The 25,527-nt window shown below is 46.8% G+C and overlaps 1 protein-coding gene across 1 annotated transcript in view; it reads left to right on the top strand.

Annotated features, from left to right (window-relative positions):
* Nucleotides 1-25,126, top strand: part of gabbr2 (gamma-aminobutyric acid (GABA) B receptor, 2) — a gene marked incomplete at both ends in the record, with an annotated part of 426,411 nt that extends 401,285 nt beyond the window's left edge. Inside the window, 5 exons of the mRNA XM_083765882.1 lie at nucleotides 4,016-4,240; nucleotides 4,617-4,802; nucleotides 11,601-11,736; nucleotides 21,622-21,742; nucleotides 24,961-25,126. Coding sequence (XP_083622008.1) covers nucleotides 4,016-4,240; nucleotides 4,617-4,802; nucleotides 11,601-11,736; nucleotides 21,622-21,742; nucleotides 24,961-25,126 — 834 coding nt within the window. The remainder of the gene's footprint in view (nucleotides 1-4,015; nucleotides 4,241-4,616; nucleotides 4,803-11,600; nucleotides 11,737-21,621; nucleotides 21,743-24,960) is intronic.
* Nucleotides 25,127-25,527: the final 401 nt, after the last annotated feature.

Raw genomic sequence — 25,527 nt, 5'->3', positions numbered from 1 at the left:
TTAAGCGTTTGCATGTGTTCAACAACACAGCCATGCAAAACATCATGGACGGCTATCAGGTGCATGACGGGAGCTTATTGCCAGCTCAGCAAAGGCCACTAAACAATTTGGATCGGCGTTGGACTATCGCTTTTGGGGTGGGGTTTAGCGAAGGGTCCATTATAGTCGGAAGCTCGGAGACGACACTTTTCATCAAAAAAGTCTTCCCCTTTTATTTTTGGCCCCATTTTTCAATCTGTTTTTGTATCTCCCAGTAAACTAGAACTCAATGTAAATTATGCAGACCTCACTTCACTTAGGGAGGGGAGAGAGAGAGAGAGAGAAGAAGACAGAACTAGAGCAACAGCGGAGCGCAACATAAAGTCAAAGAACGGCCTAGAGAGAGAGAGGGAGGGAGAGAGAAATCAACGTGCCGTGCGCCAGAAGGGTTTAGTCTGCAAAGGCTCCACACATCCCGGCCTCGCAAACTGTGGAACAAAAGCAACTCCCCATGCATTCAGCACCGCAGTCTGACATCCCTGCCGCTAGAGGGCGCTGTCTGTGTCCCTGTGGGTCACGGCTGGGGTTGGGGATCCGGGATCCATCCCAGGAACCGTGGATCCATCCCAGGAAACCGTGGATCCATCCCAGGAAACCGTGGATCCATTCCAGGAAACCGTGGATCCATCCCAGGAAACCGTGGATCCATTCCAGGAAACCGTGGATCCATCCCAGGAAACCGTGGATCCATTCCAGGAAACCGTGGATCCATCCCAGGAAACCGTGGATCCATCCCAGGAACCGTGGATCCATTCCAGGAAACCGTGGATCCATTCCAGGAAACCGTGGATCCATTCCAGGAACCGTGGATCCATTCCAGGAAACCGTGGATCCATTCCAGGAAACCGTGGATCCATTCCAGGAAACCGTGGATCCATCCCAGGAACGGATTCAATCCCGCTTAGAACCATTTTCTGTGTCTACAGTTTACAATACTGTACGATTTAATTAAAGGACGACCATGACTCTTGAGAATGTAAAAATGGAACCATATGGACCCATTGGTTCTATTTGGACACTCTCGGAGTTCATGAAAAATTTAAAGATCTACAAGATGGGGCTATTTTCACCATGCAACCATAAGTGCAAAATCGGGCATTATGACGCCATCAAGGACCGCCAAAATAAAATGTTGTCGACGACTAAAATCTTATGTTATTCAGTCGACTAAAACTAAAGCATTTAGGATGACTAAAGTATGACAACAAAAACATACCAAATGAAATGTCAGAATCCAGACTGGCTCATCCTGTCATTCAGACTTGGGGGGATAAGCAGGCAGGCCCACCTTTCATATACCGTAGCCCACACTGTACATAAATTATTCAGCAGCCGCTCTGAAGTGACTAATGGTCCAAGACGCAAGCATCTCTCTGACTGAATAAAGCTTTTATGGGACAGTGGGAGGCAGCTGCACACTCTCTCTCTGCTGTAACTGTATTTGGGTCATTTTAGCCTCATACCTTCTCCTGTGACACCCGGGACACTCTCTTGTTGTTAAGCCATTTCGGGCGGGGAACCCCTTTTGGTTGTTTCAAGCATTATGTTCTACTTTATAGCTATTGAAAATGAGCAGATCTACAAGCTCGTAGCTTGTAGGTCTGCTATTTTTTTGGAAAAATCGTGAACATGTGACACATCTTTGAATATATATTCTTTCAGAGTGAACGTTTTTTAACTCAAGTCTTTGCTTCATGGGAGGCCCCCTGGAGCAACATTTTGAGATGAGAACGACTGACATATAGAAACATAGGTTTTTCAAGAAAACTGTCAGGTTTTACAATTAATTTGTAGAATCGTCCTCAGGTCGAAATGGGTTAAGCACTTAAGCCCTATGTAGTACAGTATAGGTCTTAGGGACACCCCCCCCCCCCCCCCCTCCCCATAAACCACGGTTTACTGTAAAGCTGCAGTTCAAATAGGGCCTATTGTATTGTATTAACCCATTTTGGACTGAGGTCCTAATAGTTTTCTGAAAAACCCATGTTTCTATGTCAGTGGTGCTCAACCTTTTCCATGTCAAGGACCCCCAGAATTATCTCTATTAGGCCACGGACCCCCATCTGAAAATATGTAGTTCCAGGGACCCCCCAGAAGCAAATATTATTGTTCTGAAACTGAAATATATATTCAATGATTTGCGCCACATTTTAACGATAAAAAAGCAGATCTACAAGCTCGCAGCGCGCCACTCGGTGGCGCGCTATGAGTTTGTAGATCTGCTATTTTCCAATAGCTAAAGCATAACATAATGCTAACACCAAAAGGGGTTTCCGCCCAAAATGGGTTAAAACATGTATTGTATGTGCCGATGAGACATTTTGGCCGCTATCGATATCCAATATAATGGGGGGGGGGGGTTTCAGAGTAAAAGCGGCCATGTCTTTCCGGGCACCCCAGAGCTTCTATTTTGAAGGAATCCCGACACTGATTGTGTTTTTAACAGAACCAGGAAATGGGCTTTAATTCCAGCGCTACGTTGCTTTGGGCCCTTTGGGGTTTTAGTGGTTGAATTCTCAGGCGGATCTGATCAGAAAACAATCTGTTCTCCAGGCAGACAGCCCACACTTCCAACTGTGTTCTGCTTTGTTTTCCCCCTCTCTTCTCTTGTACATTTAGTCCTGCCAAAAAAGAGACAGAACTAAACAAAAACAATGGTTTTAACCCATTTTGGGCGGGGAACCCCTTTTGGTGTTATAATTTAGCTATTGAAAAATAGCAGACCTACAAGCTCGTAGCGCGCCACTCGGTGGCGCGCTACGAGCTTGTAGGTTTTTTTAAATCGTCAAAATGTGGCCCAAATGTTTGAATATATTCTTTCAGAGCGAACGTTTTTAGCTCAAATCTTTGCTTCTGGGGAGGTCCCTGGAATTACATATTTTCAGATGTGGGTCGGCGGCCAAATACATATATTTTTTGGGGTTCTTTACATGAAATATTGAGAACCACTGATATAGAAACATGAGGTTTTTCAGAAAAAAAAAAATTTCAGTCCTAAATGGGTTAAAGGTAGTGTGAGTGATGTTTTTTGGTTTGGGGATTTCGTTAAAATGTTCAAGCTCTAGTTTCGGATAGTAGTTTGTTCAATAACATGGGGGTCTGATCCTGTCCTGGGAGTCCTACACGAGCTCGTTAAATAAACAGGAGATACATTTTCATTTTGATCAGCTTACATTGTATAAAGTGTTCCAGCTCGTTTCTTAGTGTCATCGCTTCCAATGTCCCTCGTTCATCCTGTATCCTGCTGTGTGAGTTAACAACATGCATGCTTAACGAGCTGGAGAGATGGGAGACACCTGTTTAGGCCAGTCAATCTAAGCTAAAGTGACCCAAAATACATTACAATAGTAAAAAAGAAAAGTATGATCCTTATGGTTCAATTCACTGGATCATGGTCAATTTAGGGGTTGAAAGTTGGGGTACCATTAATAACCTATATAAGGCAACATTTTTTAATTATGCTTTAAGAACAGTTTCCCTGCTAAGAACGACATTGGGCAAGTTTTAAATATGGTCGTAGATTGCCTAGAACGACAATGAGTTTTTGCCTTATATAGGTTGTTAATGGTATCAACCCCTGAATTTACCATGATCCACTAATTATTTAATTGACAATCTTTTATATGTTATTTGGATGACCCTAAGGATCATAAAAAAACCTTGAACGATTACTATTGCAATTTCCTTTGGTTCAAACCTTAGATTAACTGGCCCTATACCAATAACACGCCATAGCAGTTCTCACCTGAACTCAACTCCAGGTTTGTATATAGAGCACTTTTAAAACCACCAAGGTCGACCAAAGTGCTTTGTTGTACAGATCAAAACACAGAGCATAGCGTCACTGTTGACTGATTAAATGTTAGTTTGGCGGGCCTTGATGGCATGCATGCTGAGTATAGCCGAACTACAAGCTCACGACTTTTAAGTTTTAAGTTCTCTCTCTCTCTCTCTCCCTCTCTCTCTCTCCCCCCAGCTGTTCGGCTGCTTCCTGGCGTGGGAGACGCGCAACGTGAGCATCCCGGCGCTCAACGACAGCAAGTACATCGGCATGAGCGTGTACAACGTGGGCATCATGTGCATCATCGGCGCCGCCGTCTCCTTCCTGACGCGGGACCAGCCCAACGTGCAGTTCTGCATCGTGGCGCTGGTCATCATCTTCTGCAGCACCATCACCCTCTGCCTGGTCTTCGTCCCCAAGGTACGGTACAGTGCGTCTCCCTGCAGCCAGTAGTCTCGCATAGCCAGACAACCATTACCACAATCTTCGAATGCTATAGGTGAGTCTGGCGCTACTACTACAGATCCCGAAATCCGAGTAAGGAAGCTGCCGTTTCCGTTCACGAAAATATATTTTAAAATATCTTAAATTTCTAATTTCTGCTAAGCAGCAAGCTACAGTATATAATGCTAAGATGGTTTATATTTGTATTCGGATACATTTGCGCCACTGTAAAGACGAAACGGAAGTGGGGAGAAGAGCGTCCGTTCTCCAGACTGTATGACGGAAGAATTTGAAAGTTGCGAGGGGTAACGGTGCCACTTACTCTCCTCCTGTCCTCCTCCTCCACCGACAGTTCATCACCATGAGGACCAACCCCGACGCGGCCACCCAGAACCGCAGGCTGAACTTCACAGCCAAGAACCAGAAGAAGGAGGACTCCAAGACCTCCACCTCCGTCACCTCCGTCAACCAGGCCAACACCTCCCGCCTGGACGGCCTGCAGACCGACAACCACCGGCTGCGCATGAGGATAACGGAGGTGAGACCTTACACTTACTGAGAGTTACATGAGGATAACAGAGGTGACACTTACTGATAGTTACATGAGGATAACAGAGGTGACACTTACTGATAGTTACATTAGGATAACAGAGGTGACACTTACTGATTGTTACATGAGGATAACAGAGGTGACACTTACTGAGAGTTACATGAGGATAACAGAGGTGACACTTACTGATAGTTACATGAGGATAACAGAGGTGACACTTACTGATAGTTACATGAGGATAACAGAGGTGACACTTACTGATAGTTACATTAGGATAACAGAGGTGACACTTACTGATAGTTACATGAGGATAACAGAGGTGACACTTACTGAGAGTTACATGAGGATAACGGAGGTGACACTTACTGAGAGTTACATGAGGATAACGGAGGTGACAACATGACACTTACTGAGAGTTACATGAGGATAACGGCGGTGACAACATGACACTTACTGAGAGTTACATGAGGATAACGGAGGTGACAACATGACACTTACTGAGAGTTACATGAGGATAACGGAGGTGTGACCACATGACACTTACTGAGAGTTACATGAGGATAACGGAGGTGACAACATGACACTTACTGAGAGTTACATGAGGATAACAGAGGTGAAAACATGACACTTACTGATAGTTACATGAGGATAACGGAGGTGACCACACGACACTTACTGAGAGTTAGATGAGGATAACATAGGTGACACTTACTGAGAGTTACATGAGGATAACGGAGGTCTGACCTTACACTTACTGAGAGTTACATGAGGATAACGTAGGTGACACTTACTGAGAGTTACATGAGGATAACGGAGGTCTGACCTTACACTTACTGAGAGTTACATGAGGATAACGTAGGTGACACTTACTGAGAGTTACATTAGGATAACGGAGGTCTGACCTTACACTTACTGATAGAACATTAGGATAACAGAGGTGACACTTACTGAGTTACATGAGGATAACGGAGGTGTGACCACACGACACTTACTGAGAGTTACATGAGGATAACGGAGGTCTGACCACACCACACTTACTGAGAGTTGAGGTTCAGTTTAATATGCTTTGCTTTGAGGGACACATGTCGCCCAAATTAGTTTTTTGGCAGTTGTCGAAGAACTACTCAAATTATTTACTTAAGTAAACGTAATCAAGACTAGAATGCAGAAATATTGTTTTGCACACACACAAACTAGCAAACCTATACTCAGAGAGCAGCGAGGGCCTTTACAAACGATACCAGCCACAGCCTTTCTTCAGGCTATAATTAACTTTCCTGTCTCGTGATCAGTATTCGTGAACGTAGCTCAACATTTTGCTATTTTTGCGTCAAGACGTCATGCCGAACCCTCTCATCTTCATAATGACTACTCATTAATTCATTTTGAGTAGTGTGGGGGGGGGGGGGGGGGGGGGGGGCACAAAACGAGTTAACGGACATCGTGTCTAAAGCGTTTCTCAATTTAATTGAAGCTGACACACTATGTCCTACCATCAAACCGGCATTGAATACAATTAGGGGAGAATTAAAATGCAATTCCACAGGATTTCTCCCAGATCTCTGGTGGTGATGACTTGCTGCTCTCCTCCTTGCCTCTCAGGCCAAATCCAGTTTGATCAGGATAAGAAATGTCTTTGGGGCGTGTGCATGTGCACACATAGACATCAAAGGGGGCTCAAGCCCCTTGCCCTATTACCCGTCTACAAAAAGTGCCCTCTCTCCAGGCAGGGTTTAAAAGCGTGAAAGAAATGCAAATGCCCCATGTCCATGCCGTACCTGAGGGCAGCATTCCTTTTTACAAACTCTCCTGATCTTGAATGCAGCATTAATATGGAAATAAGAAATGTTGCCCTCTGTGTAGAAATCCATGTACAGTATTTGATCTAAAATGTACTGTACTGTATCCTAGTTTTAATTTCAAATGAGATATTCCTCCACATCTGGCTCGAAATTTAGCTGCCACCCTTTTGGACATTTCACTCTTAATTATCTCTGCACATCTGTGTCTTTGAGAATAAGGCAATGGTTAGCGGTAACGGTATCCCTTTTTGAGAATGATAAATGCACACATTTTGATACATTTTGTATCAAGGCTGCTGAGAAAAATGGTTAATAAGCCACACTGTGAACAGTGATATCAATAATAACATCGTCTCTGTCGGCAGGTCCGGATTATCAATGGAACTTACTGGTGCTTAAGCTCCAAGGCCTGCAGGGCTCTGCTGTGCGTGACTATTTCAAATAGGTACAGCTGTTGCTTCCGTCGAAAACGTATTTATAGGTCACCGATTTCAAAGTAACGCAACACAGGAGCCCCCAGCTAGTGGTTTTGGTCGTCCAACATAGTTTCTTAACCACTCGGTGGGATGAGACTCAAAAATAGCAGATCCAGTGTCTGAGAGCAGCCTTATAGCTCTATGGGAGCAGCCTTATAGCTCTATGGGAGCAGCCTTATAACTCTATGGGAGCAGCCTTATAGCTCTATGGGAGCAGCCTTATAGCTCTATGGGAGCAGCCTTATAGCTCTATGGGAGCAGCCTTATAGCTCTATGGGAGCAGCCTTATAGCTCTATGGGAGCAGCCTTATAACTCTATGGGAGCAGCCTTATAGCTCTATGGGAGCAGCCTTATAGCTCTATGGGAGCAGCCTTATAGCTCTATGGGAGCAGCCTTATAGCTCTATGGGAGCAGCCTTATAGCTCTATGGGAGCAGCCTTATAGCTCTATGGGAGCAGCCTTATAGCTCTATGGGAGCAGTCTTATAGCTCTATGGGAGCAGCCTTATAGCTCTATGGGAGCAGCCTTATAGCTCTATGGGAGCAGCCTTATGACTCTATGGGAGCAGCCTTATAGCTCTATGGGAGCAGCCTTATAGCTCTATGGGAGCAGCCTTATAGCTCTATGGGAGCAGCCTTATGACTCTATGGGAGCAGCCTTATAGCTCTATGGGAGCAGCCTTATAGCTCTATGGGAGCAGCCTTATAGCTCTATGGGAGCAGCCTTATAGCTCTATGGGAGCAGCCTTATAGCTCTATGGGAGCAGCCTTATAGCTCTATGGGAGCAGCCTTATAGCTCTATGGGAGCAGCCTTATAGCTCTATGGGAGCAGCCTTATAACTCTATGGGAGCAGCCTTATAACTCTATGGGAGCAGCCTTATAGCTCTATGGGAGCAGCCTTATAGCTCTATGGGAGCAGCCTTATAGCTCTATGGGAGAAGCCTTATAGCTCTATGGGAGCAGTCTTATAGCTCTATGGGAGCAGCCTTATAGCTCTATGGGAGCAGCCTTATAGCTCTATGGGAGCAGCCTTATAGCTCTATGGGAGCAGCCTTATAACTCTATGGGAGCAGTCTTATAGCTCTATGGGAGCAGCCTTATAGCTCTATGGGAGCAGCCTTATAGCTCTATGGGAGCAGCCTTATAACTCTATGGGAGCAGTCTTATAGCTCTATGGGAGCAGCCTTATAACTCTATGGGAGCAGTCTTATAGCTCTATGGGAGCAGTCTTATAACTCTATGGGAGCAGCCTTATAACTCTATGGGAGCAGTCTTATAGCTCTATGGGAGCAGCCTTATAACTCTATGGGAGCAGTCTTATAGCTCTATGGGAGCAGCCTTATAACTCTATGGGAGCAGTCTTATAGCTCTATGGGAGCAGCCTTATAACTCTATGGGAGCAGCCTTATAACTCTATGGGAGCAGTCTTATAACTCTATGGGAGCAGTCTTATAGCTCTATGGGAGCAGCCTTATAACTCTATGGGAGCAGTCTTATAGCTCTATGGGAGCAGCCTTATAGCTCTATGGGAGCAGCCTTATAGCTCTATGGGAGCAGCCTTATAGCTCTATGGGAGCAGTCTTATAGCTCTATGGGAGCAGCCTTATAGCTCTATGGGAGCAGTCTTATAGCTCTATGGGAGCAGCCTTATAGCTCTATGGGAGCAGCCTTATAGCTCTATGGGAGCAGCCTTATAGCTCTATGGGAGCAGCCTTATAGCTCTATGGGAGCAGCCTTATAGCTCTATGGGAGCAGCCTTATAGCTCTATGGGAGCAGTCTTATAGCTCTATGGGAGCAGCCTTATAGCTCTATGGGAGCAGCCTTATAGCTCTATGGGAGCAGTCTTATAGCTCTATGGGAGCAGCCTTATAGCTCTATGGGAGCAGCCTTATAGCTCTATGGGAGCAGTCTTATAGCTCTATGGGAGCAGCCTTATAGCTCTATGGGAGCAGCCTTATGACTCTATGGGAGCAGCCTTATGACTCTATGGGAGCAGCCTTATAGCTCTATGGGAGCAGCCTTATAGCTCTATGGGAGCAGCCTTATAGCTCTATGGGAGCAGCCTTATAGCTCTATGGGAGCAGCCTTATAGCTCTATGGGAGCAGCCTTATAGCTCTATGGGAGCAGCCTTATAACTCTATGAGAGCAGCCTTATAACTCTATGAGAGCAGCCTTATAACTCTATGGGAGCAGCCTTATAACTCTATGAGAGCAGTCTTATAGCTATGGGAGCAGCCTTATAGCTCTATGGGAGCAGCCTTATAGCTCTATGGGAGCAGCCTTATAGCTCTATGGGAGCAGCCTTATAGCTCTATGGGAGCAGCCTTATAGCTCTATGGGAGCAGCCTTATAGCTCTATGGGAGCAGTCTTATAGCTCTATGGGAGCAGCCTTATAACTCTATGAGAGCAGCCTTATAGCTATGGGAGCAGCCTTATAGCTCTATGGGAGCAGCCTTATAGCTCTATGGGAGCAGCCTTATAGCTCTATGGGAGCAGCCTTATAGCTCTATGGGAGCAGCCTTATAGCTCTATGGGAGCAGCCTTATAGCTCTATGGGAGCAGCGGTGATAGGGCTGGCGGTGCGCTGAACGCACGTGTGTTCATTCACTGGGTGCGCAAAATGCAAAAAGTGTCGTTCTTGATTGGTTACGCGCACGTGAATCACATGCATGTGCGCGACGCATGGGGCCTTTTGAATTGGGGGAGCGCCAGCAGGGCCACTGGGAGGGGTTCATTCGGCACTGTCTGTCAGGTGGAAACCTCATCATTATGGACAAAACTGTTACTTTTCTAATTCAAAAGTAGCAGACCGACAAGTTTTGGGGATCGCTATTGTGTGACGCTGTATATGATCAATGTAGGGCGTTAATTTACAAAGACAGGATTTTTTTTGGGCTGACAGCCACGATATAGACATTTTAGTAAGAGAGACTAGAAGAGCATGAAATGTGTTTTAAATTAGGATCCTTATGTAGCTGCAGTCATTTAGATTATTGGCAGGACACTGTAACCCCAAAAACCACTGGTGTAAAGTAGAACATTTACTCAAGTACTATTTACTCAACTGTACTTCGTTACAATTTGGGGTATTGTATTACTTTACTGGAGTATTTCCAGTTTTCCATACTTTTTGTACAAAATTGGGACGAGTAGACCTACAGTAAATGTAAAAAACAGCAGCATTTTAGTAACAAATCAATTTCCCCTCTGGGATTAATAAAGTCTTTTCCATTCCATTCCAGCATGCAGTCGCCAAACTACATAATTTACAATACGTATTTGATAGTTACTGTGCTTCGTATTGGCATGGTGTAGCCTTCATAAATTGAATTAATTAATGAAATGCACATGCATGAGCTTTGTACTTTTCATCCTTGCAAATTAATCTTCGTCCAGATCAATATTTTTCGATTATGCCCCCAGCAGCTCCTGGCTCATATTCAGCCTTGCACCACTAAAGGCTAAAACATTTAAAGAATAAATTAACAACAGACAATAATCAGTAAAACTTTACTTTAATGTCACTTTGACATATTCTGTTGATGCAGGCAAAGAAACGGCACATTATCTTTATTTTTTTGTGCCTGATGTTATTCCCAGAATACTGATGCTAGGGTTCAAGCAGTTCAGAATCACTTAATTTGTCCCTCTGTACTTCTATAAAGAATAGGAAATCCCGTTCTCTATGTACTTACACATACAGAATATGAAATAGCGTTTCCCTTTAGCCACTTGCAGTGCAACATAACTGAAACTGAAACAACATATTTTCAGTTGGCTGAATGCATATCATTTTGGGGGTCCTTGACATGAAAAAAGATTGAGAACCACTGACAACTGTCCTGATTTTGTGTCGCACAAGGTGCCCTTTTTTCACTTGAGCACCGGCCCCTCAAAATTAGTCAAGCCTTCATCAGCGCTGCATGTTGCCGATACAGCGCTACAGATGAGGACAACTAGATGAATTGCACGTCATACAGATGTGCCATTCCAACTCGTCACCATCTTTTCCTGAAGGTTTTAAAAAAAATGCATATTTTCCCTGCAGGTTTTATTCATGTATTAGCCTCGCTAATTCTACTGCTTTAACCCATTCTGACCTGAGATCAGATTCATACGAGGTTTCCACTGGACACACACTGGTCTGATTAACCCATTCTGACCCGAGATCAGATTCTAAAAATGTCAGTCGTTCTTCGATTTTTCAAAAATAGCAGACCTACAAGCTCGTATCGCGCCACTCGGTGGCGCGATATGAGCTTGTAGATCTGCTATTTTTCAATAGCTAAAGCATAACATGATGCTAACACCAAAATGGGTTCCCGTTCAGAATGGGTTAATCTGCTACTGAAAAGAAGTACAGGAACTTGTATATCTATTCACGGAATCTGAATAGAATAATATACAGTAAAAACTATTAACTAGGGATGCACGATTATGAAATGATGACCGATATCCGTTGTTGCTGTGTGTGTGTGTGTGTGTGTGTGTGTGTCTGTGCAGTTGGACAAGGAGCTGGAGGAGGTGACCATGCAGCTCCAGGACACTCCGGAGAAGACGCCGTACGTCAAGCAGAACCACTCCTACCCCGACGCCAACAACATCCTCAGCATACGCAACTTCACCACCGACGCCAAAGGTACGTGAGAGGTCTGTGAGTGGTGCAGCCCAACTTCACCACAGACGCCAAAGGTACGTGAGAGGTCTGTGAGTGGTGCAGCCCAACTTCACCACAGACGCCAAAGGTACGTGAGAGGTCTGTGAGTGGTGCAGCCCAACTTCACCACCGACGCCAAAGGTACGTGAGAGGTCTGTGAGTGGTGCAGCCCAACTTCACCACCGACGCCAAAGGTACGTGAGAGGTCTGTGAGTGGTGCAGCCCAACTTCACCACAGACGCCAAAGGTACGTGAGAGGTCTCTGAGTGGTGCAGCCCAACTTCACCACAGACGCCAAAGGTACGTGAGAGGTCTCTGAGTGGTGCAGCCCATAGAGTAATTAAAGGATATAGAGACTGAACCGGAGCGACAGCCCCGCCTCCCCCCCGCTATTCATTTCAGTGGAAGTTGCTCAGTGGCGTTTTTAATCTGATAAATCTGATTTTACTACCCCAACGCCAACAGCATCCTCAGTGTCCCTGACGCCGTAGGTGAGAGACTGGATATATTGCCGCCGTACTTTAACGAGTTCTGTCGGCTGCACGCGGTCGGAAAGTACAGCAGGGTAATAATAAAGACATAAATCATGCCACGGAAAATTCTGCGAGTGGGGAATGGATCGTGTCTGAATCTTCCCAGAAGTTCCTCATAATATATCTGTGAGAGACGATGGTTGCGGCAGTGTGCTGACAACCGTTAAGTGAATGTCTCTACGCTCTTCCTTCACCTTTTCAGTGCGCACGCACGCACGCACGCAGGAACAGAAATGTCTATGAAGCATATTGGATACTGTATGGAAATACATTCAAACTGCAAGTATGTATCATGGTAATGCTAATGAGAGGGCTCCTCCCTCTCTCCCCCTTGTACGGCGATAGACTTGGGGTCATGTAACATGACAAGTCCCATCGTGTGCTCCTAAACGGCCCATCGTGTGCTCCTAAACGGCCCATCGTGTGCTCCTAAACGGCCCATCGTGTGCTCCTAAACGTCCCATCGTGTGCTCCTAAACGTCACATCGTGTGCTCCTTAACGTCCCATCGTGTGCTCCTAAACGTCCCATCGTGTGCTCCTAAACGTCACATCGTGTGCTCCTAAACGTCTCATCGTGTGCTCCTAAACGTCCCATCGTGTGCTCCTAAACGTCACAGTGTGTGCTCCTAAACGTCCCATCGTGTGCTCCTAAACGTCCCATCGTGTGCTCCTAAACGTCCCATCGTGTGCTCCTAAACGTCCCATCGTGTGCTCCTAAACGTCCCATCGTGTGCTCCTAAACGTCCCATCGTGTGCTCCTAAATGTCCCATCGTGTGCTCCTAAACGGCCCATCGTGTGCTCCTAAACGTCTCATTGTGTGCTCCTAAACGTCTCATCGTGTGCTCCTAAACGTCTCATCGTGTGCTCCTAAACGTCTCATCGTGTGCTCCTAAACGTCCCATCGTGTGCTCCTAAACGTCACATCGTGTGCTCCTAAACGGCCCATCGTGTGCTCCTAAACGTCTCATCGTGTGCTCCTAAACGTCTCATCGTGTGCATCTAAACGTCATCGTGTGCTCCTAAACGGCCCATCGTGTGCTCCTAAACGTCTCATCGTGTGCATCTAAACGTCCATCGTGTTCTCCTAAACGGCCCATCGTGTGCTCCTAAACGTCTCATCGTGTGCTCCTAAACGTCTCATCGTGTGCTCCTAAACGTCCATCGTGTTCTCCTAAACGTCTCATCGTGTGCTCCTAAACGTCCATCGTGTTCTCCTAAACGTCCCATCGTGTGCTCCTAAACGTCTCATCGTGTGCTCCTAAACGTCTCATCGTGTGCTCCTAAACGTCTCATCGTGTGCTCCTAAACGTCCATCGTGTTCTCCTAAACGTCCCATCGTGTGCTCCTAAACGTCTCATCGTGTGCTCCTAAACGTCTCATCGTGTGCTCCTAAACGTCTCATCTTGTGCTCCTAAACGTCCATCGTGTACTCCTAAACGTCTCATCGTGTGCTCCTAAACGTCACATCGTGTGCTCCTAAACGTCTCATCGTGTGCTCCTAAACGTCCCATCGTGTGCTCCTAAACGTCACAGTGTGTGCTCCTAAACGTCCCATCGTGTGCTCCTAAACGTCCCATCGTGTGCTCCTAAACGTCCCATCGTGTGCTCCTAAACGTCCCATCGTGTGCTCCTAAACGTCCCATCGTGTGCTCCTAAACGTCCCATCGTGTGCTCCTAAATGTCCCATCGTGTGCTCCTAAACGGCCCATCGTGTGCTCCTAAACGTCTCATTGTGTGCTCCTAAACGTCTCATCGTGTGCTCCTAAACGTCTCATCGTGTGCTCCTAAACGTCTCATCGTGTGCTCCTAAACGTCTCATCGTGTGCTCCTAAACGTCCCATCGTGTGCTCCTTAACGTCACATCGTGTGCTCCTAAACGGCCCATCGTGTGCTCCTAAACGTCTCATCGTGTGCATCTAAACGTCATCGTGTGCTCCTAAACGGCCCATCGTGTGCTCCTAAACGTCTCATCGTGTGCTCCTAAACGTCTCATCGTGTGCTCCTAAACGTCTCATCGTGTGCTCCTAAACGTCCATCGTGTTCTCCTAAACGTCTCATCGTGTGCTCCTAAACGTCCATCGTGTTCTCCTAAACGTCCCATCGTGTGCTCCTAAACGTCTCATCGTGTGCTCCTAAACGTCTCATCGTGTGCTCCTAAACGTCTCATCGTGTGCTCCTAAACGTCTCATCGTGTGCTCCTAAACGTCCATCGTGTTCTCCTAAACGTCCCATCGTGTGCTCCTAAACGTCTCATCGTGTGCTCCTAAACGTCTCATCGTGTGCTCCTAAACGTCTCATCTTGTGCTCCTAAACGTCCATCGTGTACTCCTAAACGTCTCATCGTGTGCTCCTAAACGTCCATCGTGTGATCCTAAACGTCTCATCGTGTGCTCCTAAACGTCCATCGTGTGCTCCTAAACGTCCCATCGTGTGCTCCTAAACGTCCCATCGTGTGCTCCTAAACGTCTCATCGTGTGCTCCTAAACGTCACATCGTGTGCTCCTAAACGTCTCATCGTGTGCTCCTAAACGTCCCATCGTGTGCTCCTAAACGTCTCATCGTGTGCTCCTAAACGTCCCATCGTGTGCTCCTAAACGTCTCATCGTGTGCTCCTAAACGGCCCATCGTGTGCTCCTAAACGTCCATCGTGTGCTCCTAAACGTCCCATCGTGTGCTCCTAAACGTCTCATCGTGTGCTCCTAAACGTCACATCGTGTGCTCCTAAACGTCCCATCATGTGCTCCTAAACGTCTCATCGTGTGCTCCTAAACGTTTCATCGTGTGCTCCTAAACGTCACATCGTGTGCTCCTAAATGTCCCATCGTGTGCTCCTAAACGGCCCATCGTGTGCTCCTAAACGTCTCATTGTGTGCTCCTAAACGTCTCATCGTGTGCTCCTAAACGTCTCATCGTGTGCTCCTAAACGTCTCATCGTGTGCTCCTAAACGTCTCATCGTGTGCTCCTAAACGTCCCATCGTGTGCTCCTTAACGTCATCATCGTGTGCTCCTAAACGTCTCATCGTGTGCTCCTAAACGTCTCATCGTGTGCTCCTAAACGTCTCATCGTGTGCTCCTAAACGTCCCATCGTGTGCTCCTTAACGTCATCATCGTGTGCTCCTAAACGTCTCATCGTGTGCTCCTAAACGTCTCATCGTGTGCTCCTAAACGTCTCATCGTGTGCTCCTAAACGTCTCATCGTGTGCATCTAAACGTCATCGTGTGCTCCTAAACGGCCCATCGTGTGCTCCTAAACGTCTCATCGTGTGCTCCTAAACGTCTCATCGTGTGCTCCTAAACGTCTCATCGTGTGCTCCTAAACGTCTCATCGTGTGCTCCTAAACGTCCATCGTGTTCTCCTAAACGTCCCATCGTGTGCTCCTAAACGTCTCATCGTGTGCTCCTAAACGTCTCATCGTGTGCTCCTAAACGTCTCATCGTGTGCTCCTAAACGTCCCATCGTGTGCTCCTAAACGTCTCATCGTGTGCTCCTAAACGTCTCATCGTGTGCTCCTAAACGTCTCATCGTGTGCTCCTAAACGTCCATCGTGTACTCCTAAACGTCTCATCGTGTGCTCCTAAACGTCCATCGTGTGATCCTAAACGTCTCATCGTGTGCTCCTAAACGTCTCATCGTGTGCTCCTAAACGTCTCATCGTGTGCTCCTAAACGTCCATCGTGTGATCCTAAACGTCTCATCGTGTGCTCCTAAACGTCTCATCGTGTGCTCCTAAACGTCCATCGTGTGCTCCTAAACGTCCCATCGTGTGCTCCTAAACGTCTCATCGTGTGCTCCTAAACGTCACATCGTGTGCTCTTAAACGTCCCATCGTGTGCTCCTAAACGTCTCATCGTGTGCTCCTAAACGTCTCATCGTGTGCTCCTAAACGTCTCATCGTGTGCTCCTTAACGTCATCATCGTGTGCTCCTAAACGTCTCATCGTGTGCTCCTAAACGTCCATCGTGTGCTCCTAAACGTCCATCGTGTGCTCCTAAACGTCACATCGTGTGCTCCTAAACGTCACATCGTGTGCTCCTAAACGTCACATCGTGTGCTCCTAAACGTTTCATCGTGTGCTCCTAAACGTCACATCGTGTGCTCCTAAACGTCACATTGTGTGCTCCTAAACGGCTCATCGTGTGCTCCTAAACGTCCATCGTGTGCTCCTAAACGTCTCATCGTGTGCTCCTAAACGTTTCATCGTGTGCTCCTAAACGTCACATTGTGTGCTCCTAAACGTCTCATCGTGTGCTCCTAAACGTCTCATCGTGTGCTCCTAAACGTCTCATCGTGTGCTCCTAAACGTCCCATCGTGTGCTCCTAAACGTCTCATTGTGTGCTCCTAAACGTCTCATCGTGTGCTCCTAAACGTCTCATCGTGTGCTCCTAAACGTCCCATCGTGTGCTCCTAAACGTCTCATCGTGTGCTCCTAAACGGCCCATCGTGTGCTCCTAAACGTCCCATCGTGTGCTCCTAAACATCACATCGTGTGCTCCTAAACGTCACATCGTGTGCTCCTTAACGTCCCATCGTGTGCTCCTTAACGTCCCATCGTGTGCTCCTTAACGTCCCATCGTGTGCTCCTAAACGTCTCATCGTGTGCTCCTTAACGTCCCATCGTGTGCTCCTTAACGTCCCATCGTGTGCTCCTAAACGTCACATCGTGTGCTCCTAAACGTCCCATCGTGTGCTCCTTAACGTCCCATCGTGTGCTCCTAAACGTCACATCGTGTGCTCCTAAACGTCCCATCGTGTGCTCCTAAACGTCCCATTGTGTGCTCCTTAACGTCCCATCGTGTGCTCCTTACAAATTACATATATATATAGTATATGTATAACTAGCGGTGCATACGCATCAAAAGTGACAGTTTATAGCGGTCGAAAGTACTTGCGCGCTCTGCTTGCGCACTAGTTGGCCATTTATGGCCTACTAGTGTGCAACAAGCAAGTATGCACTCGATAGAGTGCAGTTCTAGTTTACTATGAAACTATATGGAATATTAGGATTTAGGAGTCCAACTAGTACTAGTGGTTCTCAAAATATTTACCCCCTTAACTGAGAGTGTATACCAATGGAACCAAAATGGACCTGTATGTGTCCATTTGGTTCCATTTGTACAGACCTGTTATAAATGGTAAATGGTGCATTCATATAGCGCCTTTATCCAATGCGCTTTACATAGATTGTGCATTACATTCACACATTCACACAGACATTCACACATCGATGGCAGCGGAAACCATGCAAGGCACCAACCAGCACATCGGGAGCAGTTAGGGGTTCAGTGTCTTGCTCAAGGACACTTCAACACTAACTCTGGGGAAACCCGCGGGTTCGAACTGGCAACCTTGCAGGTTACCATCCAGCCACTCTACCCCTGAGCCACCGCCACCCCCTGTTATGGTCATTCAGGGCCAGCTCTTTGTGTGTTTCCGGATGATATCATTGTCCACACATATCCGTGGCAATTCTATTTACAAAAATGTCCACTGTACAAGCCAGCATGACGACGAGCATGCACTGGTTCTCCTCCTACGGCAGTGCTGTCTGTCACAGCCGTTCAGACTGCAGGTCCTGAAGGGAGGAGAAACGACCAGGCGAGCAGAGAGAGAGAGAACACGGTGCCAAGCCTTTCTTATTGGCAAATGATCCACTAGGATCATCCCCCCATTACCCCACTCGCTCCCCCCCACCCCCTCCAAAGCCAGGTCGGGCCTTGTTAAAAAGGTCAGGCCTCATTTGTTATCCCGAGCGCGCGGGCCAAATGCCATACTGGCCGCGGCCCCGTTCCACATTTCTACAAGGCATATAAAAGACAAGACAATTTTTGGAACTATAATTTAATTCATGAGGGGGTACGACCGCTGCTGTAGCCCGCCTGGCCTGCCATGTTTTATATCCGCTCGGCAAGCTTCTCTCTGAGAGAGAGAGAGAGAGAGAGAGAGAGAGACATCACCCGTTGCACAAAGACAGGAATAGGATCAGGAACACGTAACCTCAATCCAACAGACCGTGTAGAGATATAATCGTGGTGTCATTAAATCGTCTCTCTCTGTGAGGGCGATGACGGTAGGCACACGCACGTGGCCTCGTCCCGCGGGCCTCGACTCGCTTCTGCTCGCCAATCATCCTCCTCCTCATCATCATCATCATCATCATCATCACCATCAGTGGTGGGCATTAACGAAGTTCACTTGAGTACTGTATTTTGTTTGAATCTGCACTTTACTTGAGCATTTGTATGAATTCATGGTACAAAGATGGAAGACAGAGGCAAGATATTTCTCCCTGTGAGCATTCGGACGTGTTTGGAGCGCATTGAGTCACGCTTGGTTTCAGCGCAGCTATAGGTGCTTCTGCCCCCGGAGATATAGCCGATCGACAAGCTCACGGCGTGTCGCGGATGAGACGCGCTGAGAGCTTGTAGATCGGCGGGCGTGATGCGTGGTGGTGAGCTCGCGGCAGCAGCTGGGGCTATTTGCAGCGTGTTACGCCCGCGCACAGCAGACTATAATATCAGACATTCGCCTGGCGTGCCAGAGGGAGGGAGGGAGGCTGGCAGAGTGAAGGCCCTGACAGGTTGGACTTCCGGTCACACTCTCTCTACTCACCTGACCATCTCCAGTATATAAAGAGTGCAGGGTTTCGCCCTGAAAATAGCTGATCTACAAGCTCTCTTTCTTCTTTTCTTTTTTACATAAACCATTTCAACCCTAGCATCCCTATTCTGGGGGGCAACATTAGCTTTAACATACAGTAGCAGATCTTGTAGATCTGCTATTTTCAGCAAAGACATGTTGTGTAGAGGGGGAACATAGCAAGTATAGGCTACCAAGTATACACAGAGCCAAAGACGCCAGTGTTTAATGGATGCAAATCCAGCGAAAAACGCAACGAAGCTACCTATGGAAAGAAAAGTGGGACGCATTTTGGAGAGTTTTCTGTGTTTCTGGACGCATCTGATAGCCTACTCACTGTCTGCCGTGTGGTCTGTCAGTGTTCTTTAAATATCCAATGGTGTCAGAAGAGGTGAGAGCCATGTTGTGTTGTGCTGTGCTGTCTGTCTGTCACTTGACTGACAGTCATGTTTCACACTCTCTCTATCCTCGGCCCCGCATGGGGGGGGGGGCACACACAGGTGTAGCGGCTCAGTTGGTGCCATGCAGGCAGTAGTGGAAAGTAACTACGTTTACTCAAGTAAATGGTTGAAACATATCTGTATCTGTGACAGAAAGAACGTTGAATGTCCAAATAATCTAGTCTATCTGTGACAAAAAGAACATTGAATGTCCAAATAATCTAGTCTATCTGTGACAAAAAGAACATTGAATGTCCAAATAATCTAGTCCATCTGTAACAAAAAGAACATTGAATGTCCAAATAATCTAGTCTATCTGTGACAAAAAGAACATTGAATGTCCAAATAATCTAGTCTATCTGTGACAAAAAGAACATTGGATGTCCAAATAATCTAGTCTATCTGTGACAAAAAGAACATTGGATGTCCAAATAGTCTAGTCCCTGATTATAACACGACCCCGTATTTCCATTGGTGGAGAAAATGTAGTATTTAAAATATAATAGGTCATTTTACTAGTCATTTTAATAGTATCTGAGAACGAGCACTCATTTTCAGCAACGCCCTGCACATAGAAACGCACAGACAGACATGCACATTGAAACCTGGGAGCTGACCAGTACGACCAAAGTCTGATACTGTTGTACTGTTGGAGCTGACCAGTACAACCACAGTCTGATACTGTTGTACTGGGAGCTGACCATTACAACCACAGTCTGATACTGTTGTACTGGGAGCTGACCATTACAACCACAGTCTGATACTGTTGTACTGGGAGCTGACCATTACAACCACAGTCTGATGATGTTGATCATTGAGCATCTTGTTGGGGTTGCCTTGCCCAAGGTCACTTCAGCTGTGTTAGTGGTACTGTAATTAAGTCTTACTGTAAGTGGGGCCATTCGCTTCCCCACCCAGATTTGTTTCTTGCCGGTCTGCGGAATCGAACGGGGAACCATCCGGCAACAACTGTGCTATTCTAACCTTTAAGCCACCGCTGCCCCCCAAATTCATCTAATGAAGTGTGTTTGTGTGTCTTTGCTGTCTGCAGACGCTCAAATAAAATAAAATCTAATCAAACTTTATTCAAATAGCAATAGCATTCAAATATAAATATAACTGTTGACCAAAGACCAAAGACCAAAACAAGGCACAATGTGAACAAGGTCAATCACATACGCACTTGACAATACACATCATCAGTGACATGCAAAAAAGAGCCCACTCACATTTGATTAACCCATTTTTGGCGGGAACCACTTTTGGTGTTACCATTATGTCATGCTTTAGCTATTGAAAAATAGCAGATCTACAAGCTCATAGCGCGCCACCGAGTGCTATACAAGCTTGTAGGTCTGCTATTTTTGAAAAATCGAAGAACGACTGACATAGAAACAGCTTTTTCAGAAAATAATCTGATCTCAGGTCAGAATGGGTTAAAAGAAAAGGACAATAAATCCGTCTGGAGTGCGGATTTGAAAGCCTCAATGGACCGGGGGTGGGGCTGATGTAATAGTGAGGGGATTCCGGGGTAGAAGAGGAACGTTACGTGCTGCTTCGAGTTCTGTCTCTAGGGTAGACAAAAGGAGAGGAAGGAGAGGTCACACAGCTCCTAGTCACGATGCAAAACTAATGTTTTGGACCAATGCTTCGGCAACCAAATGCCTTCTTCAGGGTAAGCTTAGCTTATGATTTCAAATAATGGTTACAAGCTAAGGTGACACAGGTATACGTTCCCGGTCTCAATGGGTTAAGAAAATATAATTACGTTAAAATGTATTCCGAAATTGATAGGGAGCCAATGAAGCGCAACTAAAATGTGTCTCTCCTCCAACACGTGTCCCACTGCAGATGAGGAGAACGAACTAAGATGTGTCTCTAATCTAAAACTCTCAGCTGTGTCTCTAACATGTGTCTAAAACTCTAAAATGTGTCTCTAAAATGTGTCTAAAACTTTCAGCTGTGTCTCTAAAATGTGTCTAAAACTCTAAGATGTGTCGTGTCAAACTCTAAGATGTGTCTCTGAAATGTGTCTCTAAAATGTGTCTAAAACTCAAACATGTGTCTCTGAAATGTGTCAAACTCTAACATGTGTCTCTGAAATGTGTCAAACTCTAAGATGTGTCTCTAAAATGTGTCTAAAACTCTAAGATATGTCTCTAATCTAAAACTCTCAGCTGTGTCTCTAAAATGTGTCTAAAACGCTAAAATGTGTCTAAACTCTAAGATGTGTCTCTCCTCCAACACTGCAGACGGAGAGAAGTCGTCTGTGCTGAAGAACCATCTGGACCAGAAGCCCCAGGCCCAGTGGGGCTCTGTGGACCCGTCCCGAATAAACAGGGGTCCTCTGGAGGACATCAACTCCCCCGAACAGTACGTACATACCCCCCCCTTCCTCCTCATTTAGTCTACTAGGGGCGGCGGTGGCTCAGGGGTAGAGTGGTCGGATGGGAACCGCAAGGTTGCCAGTTCGAACCCGGGCTCCCCCCAGAGTTAGTGTCGAAGTGTCCTTTAGCAAGACTCTGAACCCCTATAATTGTTCCAGATGTGCAGGTTGGTGCCTTGCCTTGTTTCCTCTGCCAGCTGCGTATGAATGTGTGAGTGAATGTGTGAGTGAATGGGTGAATGTAATGAATGGGTGAACAATCTACAGTATGTAAAGAGCCTTGGATAAAGGCGCTATAGAGCGTCGCAGTCCCGTCCCCTTTCATGACGACTCCAGGCCCAGGAAATTATTCCCAATGCATTTTTCCCATGGACATTTCAAAAATAATTTATTTAAAGACCTTTTAATCGTCGTACGAAGCCACCTCGAGTTGTGACAAATGATGACAGTAAACACAATATTTTGGACCAAACAAATAATTACAAAGAAGAAATTATTTGAAAAATTGTCTTTGTTGTCATGATTTCTCACAACTCGAGTTGGCTTTTGTCCGAGGCTTAAAAGGTCTTTAAATAAATACTTTTTGAAATGTCTATGATGAAAATGAACGGGGAACTGGGGACTGCGACGCTCTATATAAATGCACCATTCACTACATCCATGGACCCGTCCCGAATAATCAGGGTTCCCCTGGAGGACACCAGACACCACCTCCCCCGAACAGCACGTACAGTATTAGTGTTGTTTTTGTCAGCAACTCTTAGTTTTAGTCATAGTCTCTTGAATAGTTTTCATTTAGTTTTAGTCACACTTTAGTCACGTGGAATGTTCTAGTGTTAGTCTGGTTTTAGTCGACTATACATGTCATAAGATTTTATTCGACTGAATCTACAGAGTTGATTTAGTGAACTAAAATTTATTTTTGTCGGGCCTTGATGGCATCGTAATGGCTGATTTGACACTTTCTGAAAATAGCTGATCTACAAGCTCACGATGTGCTAAAATCTGCTATTTGCTAATCATTTTGCTAATCTGCTAATTTGCTATAATCTGCTAATTAACACTAGTATGTAATACCCCGCTGTACCCCCCAGCCCTCATTTAGTCGACTACATCTCTTGTCAGTTTTAGACATGACATATCCACCTGACACTAAATCAAGGACGCCCTGGGGTGCACGCATGCGTGCGTGTGCGTGCACGCACACACACACACACACACACACACACACACACCAGTGTCTAGACCACATGCCTCTCAACATGCCAAACAGTTGCTCCGCTGGTTGCCTTGGTAACCAAGTCTTTGCAAAGAATAGTTTTTTGGGGGGTTCGGCCAGTCCCCCCCCCCACCCCACACACACACAGGCAAGCACACAAACATACACGCACGGGTATGTATGTATGTACGTATGTATGTATGTATGTGCGTGCGTGCGTGCGTGCGTGCGTGCGTGCGTGCGTGCGTGCGTGCGTGCGTGCGTGCGTGCGTGCGTGCGTATGTATGTATGTATGTGCGTGCGTGCGTGCGTGCGTGCGTGCGTGCGTGCGTGCGTGCGTGCGTGCGTGCGTGCGTGCGTGCGTGCGTGCGTGCGTGCGGCTTGAGGGCATAGAGGAGGGACGGAGACAGAAGACACTCGTTGCAAAAAGGGGGACACCAAACTAGTACAGAGAGAGAGAGAGAGAGATTGAGAGTGAGTGAGTGAGTCTCTCTCTCTCTCTCTTACGTAAGCCAGTGATTTACAGCAGCTCTGAAAATAGACAGGGAGGAGAACGGAACAGAGGTAGAGGAACACTCTACGCTATTCCCTCATGAGGACCATGAATGTTTGAGTATGAGATGAAGGGAGAGAGAGATAGAGAGACACACAGAGAGAGAGAGAGGGGGACGGACTGATGGTGGTTAAAAGGGAGATGTTTGAGCTACATACAGAGCTATAGAAAAGCTAAATGCGTCAGAGAGGAGAAGAGGGAGAAAGTCAAATTGTGCATGACGCGATTTATGGAACTCTTTTATTAACTGTACGGCATAATGTTATCCCAGTAATCGGATACCGATTTATTCTCTGAGGCTCAATGTTTGTGCAAAGCGGCTCCATGTTTGTGTTTACACAAACACTCAAAGCTGCATGGCCATTCATTGTCGATGGCATTCAATGTTTGTTTCTTCCACCACTCGGGACCAGTGATATTTCAAAGTTCAGCCCTGGTGAACAGAATCGACCACATTTACATAACTGGCATTTTAGTTATGTAATTGCCTTGCATATATGGCTGCTGGTAGCTAGTGGTGAGGCGCAGTGCAAAAAGCATGAAATTCTTCTTTTTCTTTATTTTTGTTTTGTCAGAAGATCCCTGTGGCCTGGGATTGGATTGGATGGGATGGGATGGGATGGGGGGGGGGGGGGGGGTGGTTGCTGCCTGCCTGGGAGTTAGTGATAGTGAATAAGAGAAACAGAGAGAGAGAGAGAGATAGCATTAGTGCTGCACTGTTGCCTGCTAATGTGAGAGAGGGGGGGAGAGAGAGAGGGGAGTTGCACCACTAAACATTGTTGTTGAGAAAGTGCTGTCAGTGCCTTTGGCTGACTTCCTAAGTTAAGGAATTTAGGAAGGTAACCCCGTCATCCAAGCACCTTTATTTTGTGGAGCGTAAAGTATAAAAACCTCCATCCATCCATCCATCCATCCATCTTCAACCACTTATCCGTAGTCGGGTTGCTAGGGCAACCTCTCCAGAGCAACTTCCTCCTGGGGGATTCCGAGAAGTCCCAAGGCCAGTGAGTCGATGTAATCCCTCCATCTCATCCTTGGTCTGCCCCGGGGTTTCCTCCCAGTGGGACGTGCCTCGAGGACCTCCCTAGGGAGACGCTCGAGAGGCATCCTAACCAGATGCCCGAACCACCTAAGCTGGTCAACCACCCCGTCATCCAAGCACTTTTATTCTGTGGAGCATAAAGTATAACAACCTGAATGCGTAAAAAGACTATAATGGATCCTCCTGGCTGTTCTCTCCCTCCCTCTCTCTCTCTCTCCCTCCCTCCCTCCCTCCCTCCCTCCCTCCCTCCCTCCCTCCCTCTCTCTGTCTCTCTCTCTCTCTCTCTCTCTCTCTCTCTCTCTCTCTCTCTCTCTCCCTCCCTCCATCCCTCCCTCCCACCTTCTCTCTCTCGCTCTCTCTCTCCCTCCCTCTCTCTCTCTCCGCATCGCAGCATACAGCGTCGGCTGTCCTTGCAGCTTCCCATCCTGCACCACGCCTACCTGCCCTCCATAGGGGGGGTGGACGCCAGCTGCACCAGCCCTACCGACAGCCCCGGCTCCAGCCCGCGGCACAGACACATGCCCCCGTCCTACCGGGTGATGGTCTCCGGCCTGTGATCTTCATTCAACGACATCCGTTGGTTCTTTTTCTGTTTGAATTTTGTGTTTTTTTTTTTTTTCTACCACGACAAACAGACTGATGTCATCAGCGTCCGTAGAGGAACATTTCTTTTTGTCTCTCAGAAACCAAGAGGATTGGAGAGGAGGAGAGTGGCGTGGGGGGGGGTGATGGGGGGGGGGGGGACGACAGGCACGGGTCACTTTTCATACCTCGACCTCACCCACCCTTTGAAGAACTGACGCCCTTTGTTGGGGGATGGGGGGGCGGGAGGAGAGAGGATGGGTGCCTGGCGCCGCCCGGATAAGAACCCGGCGGTCTCCCCCCCCCCCCCCCTGTCATTCTGCTCCCCTTTCACACACATTTAAACATAACAAACATACATAAACAACACACACAC

The sequence above is a fragment of the Protomyctophum parallelum genome, assembly GCF_964188405.1.
Source record: "Protomyctophum parallelum genome assembly, chromosome: 1".
In the NCBI taxonomy this organism is placed as follows: domain Eukaryota; kingdom Metazoa; phylum Chordata; class Actinopteri; order Myctophiformes; family Myctophidae; genus Protomyctophum; species Protomyctophum parallelum.
Note: the sequence above shows the minus strand (reverse complement) of the source record. Positions and strands in the feature narration are given on the sequence as shown.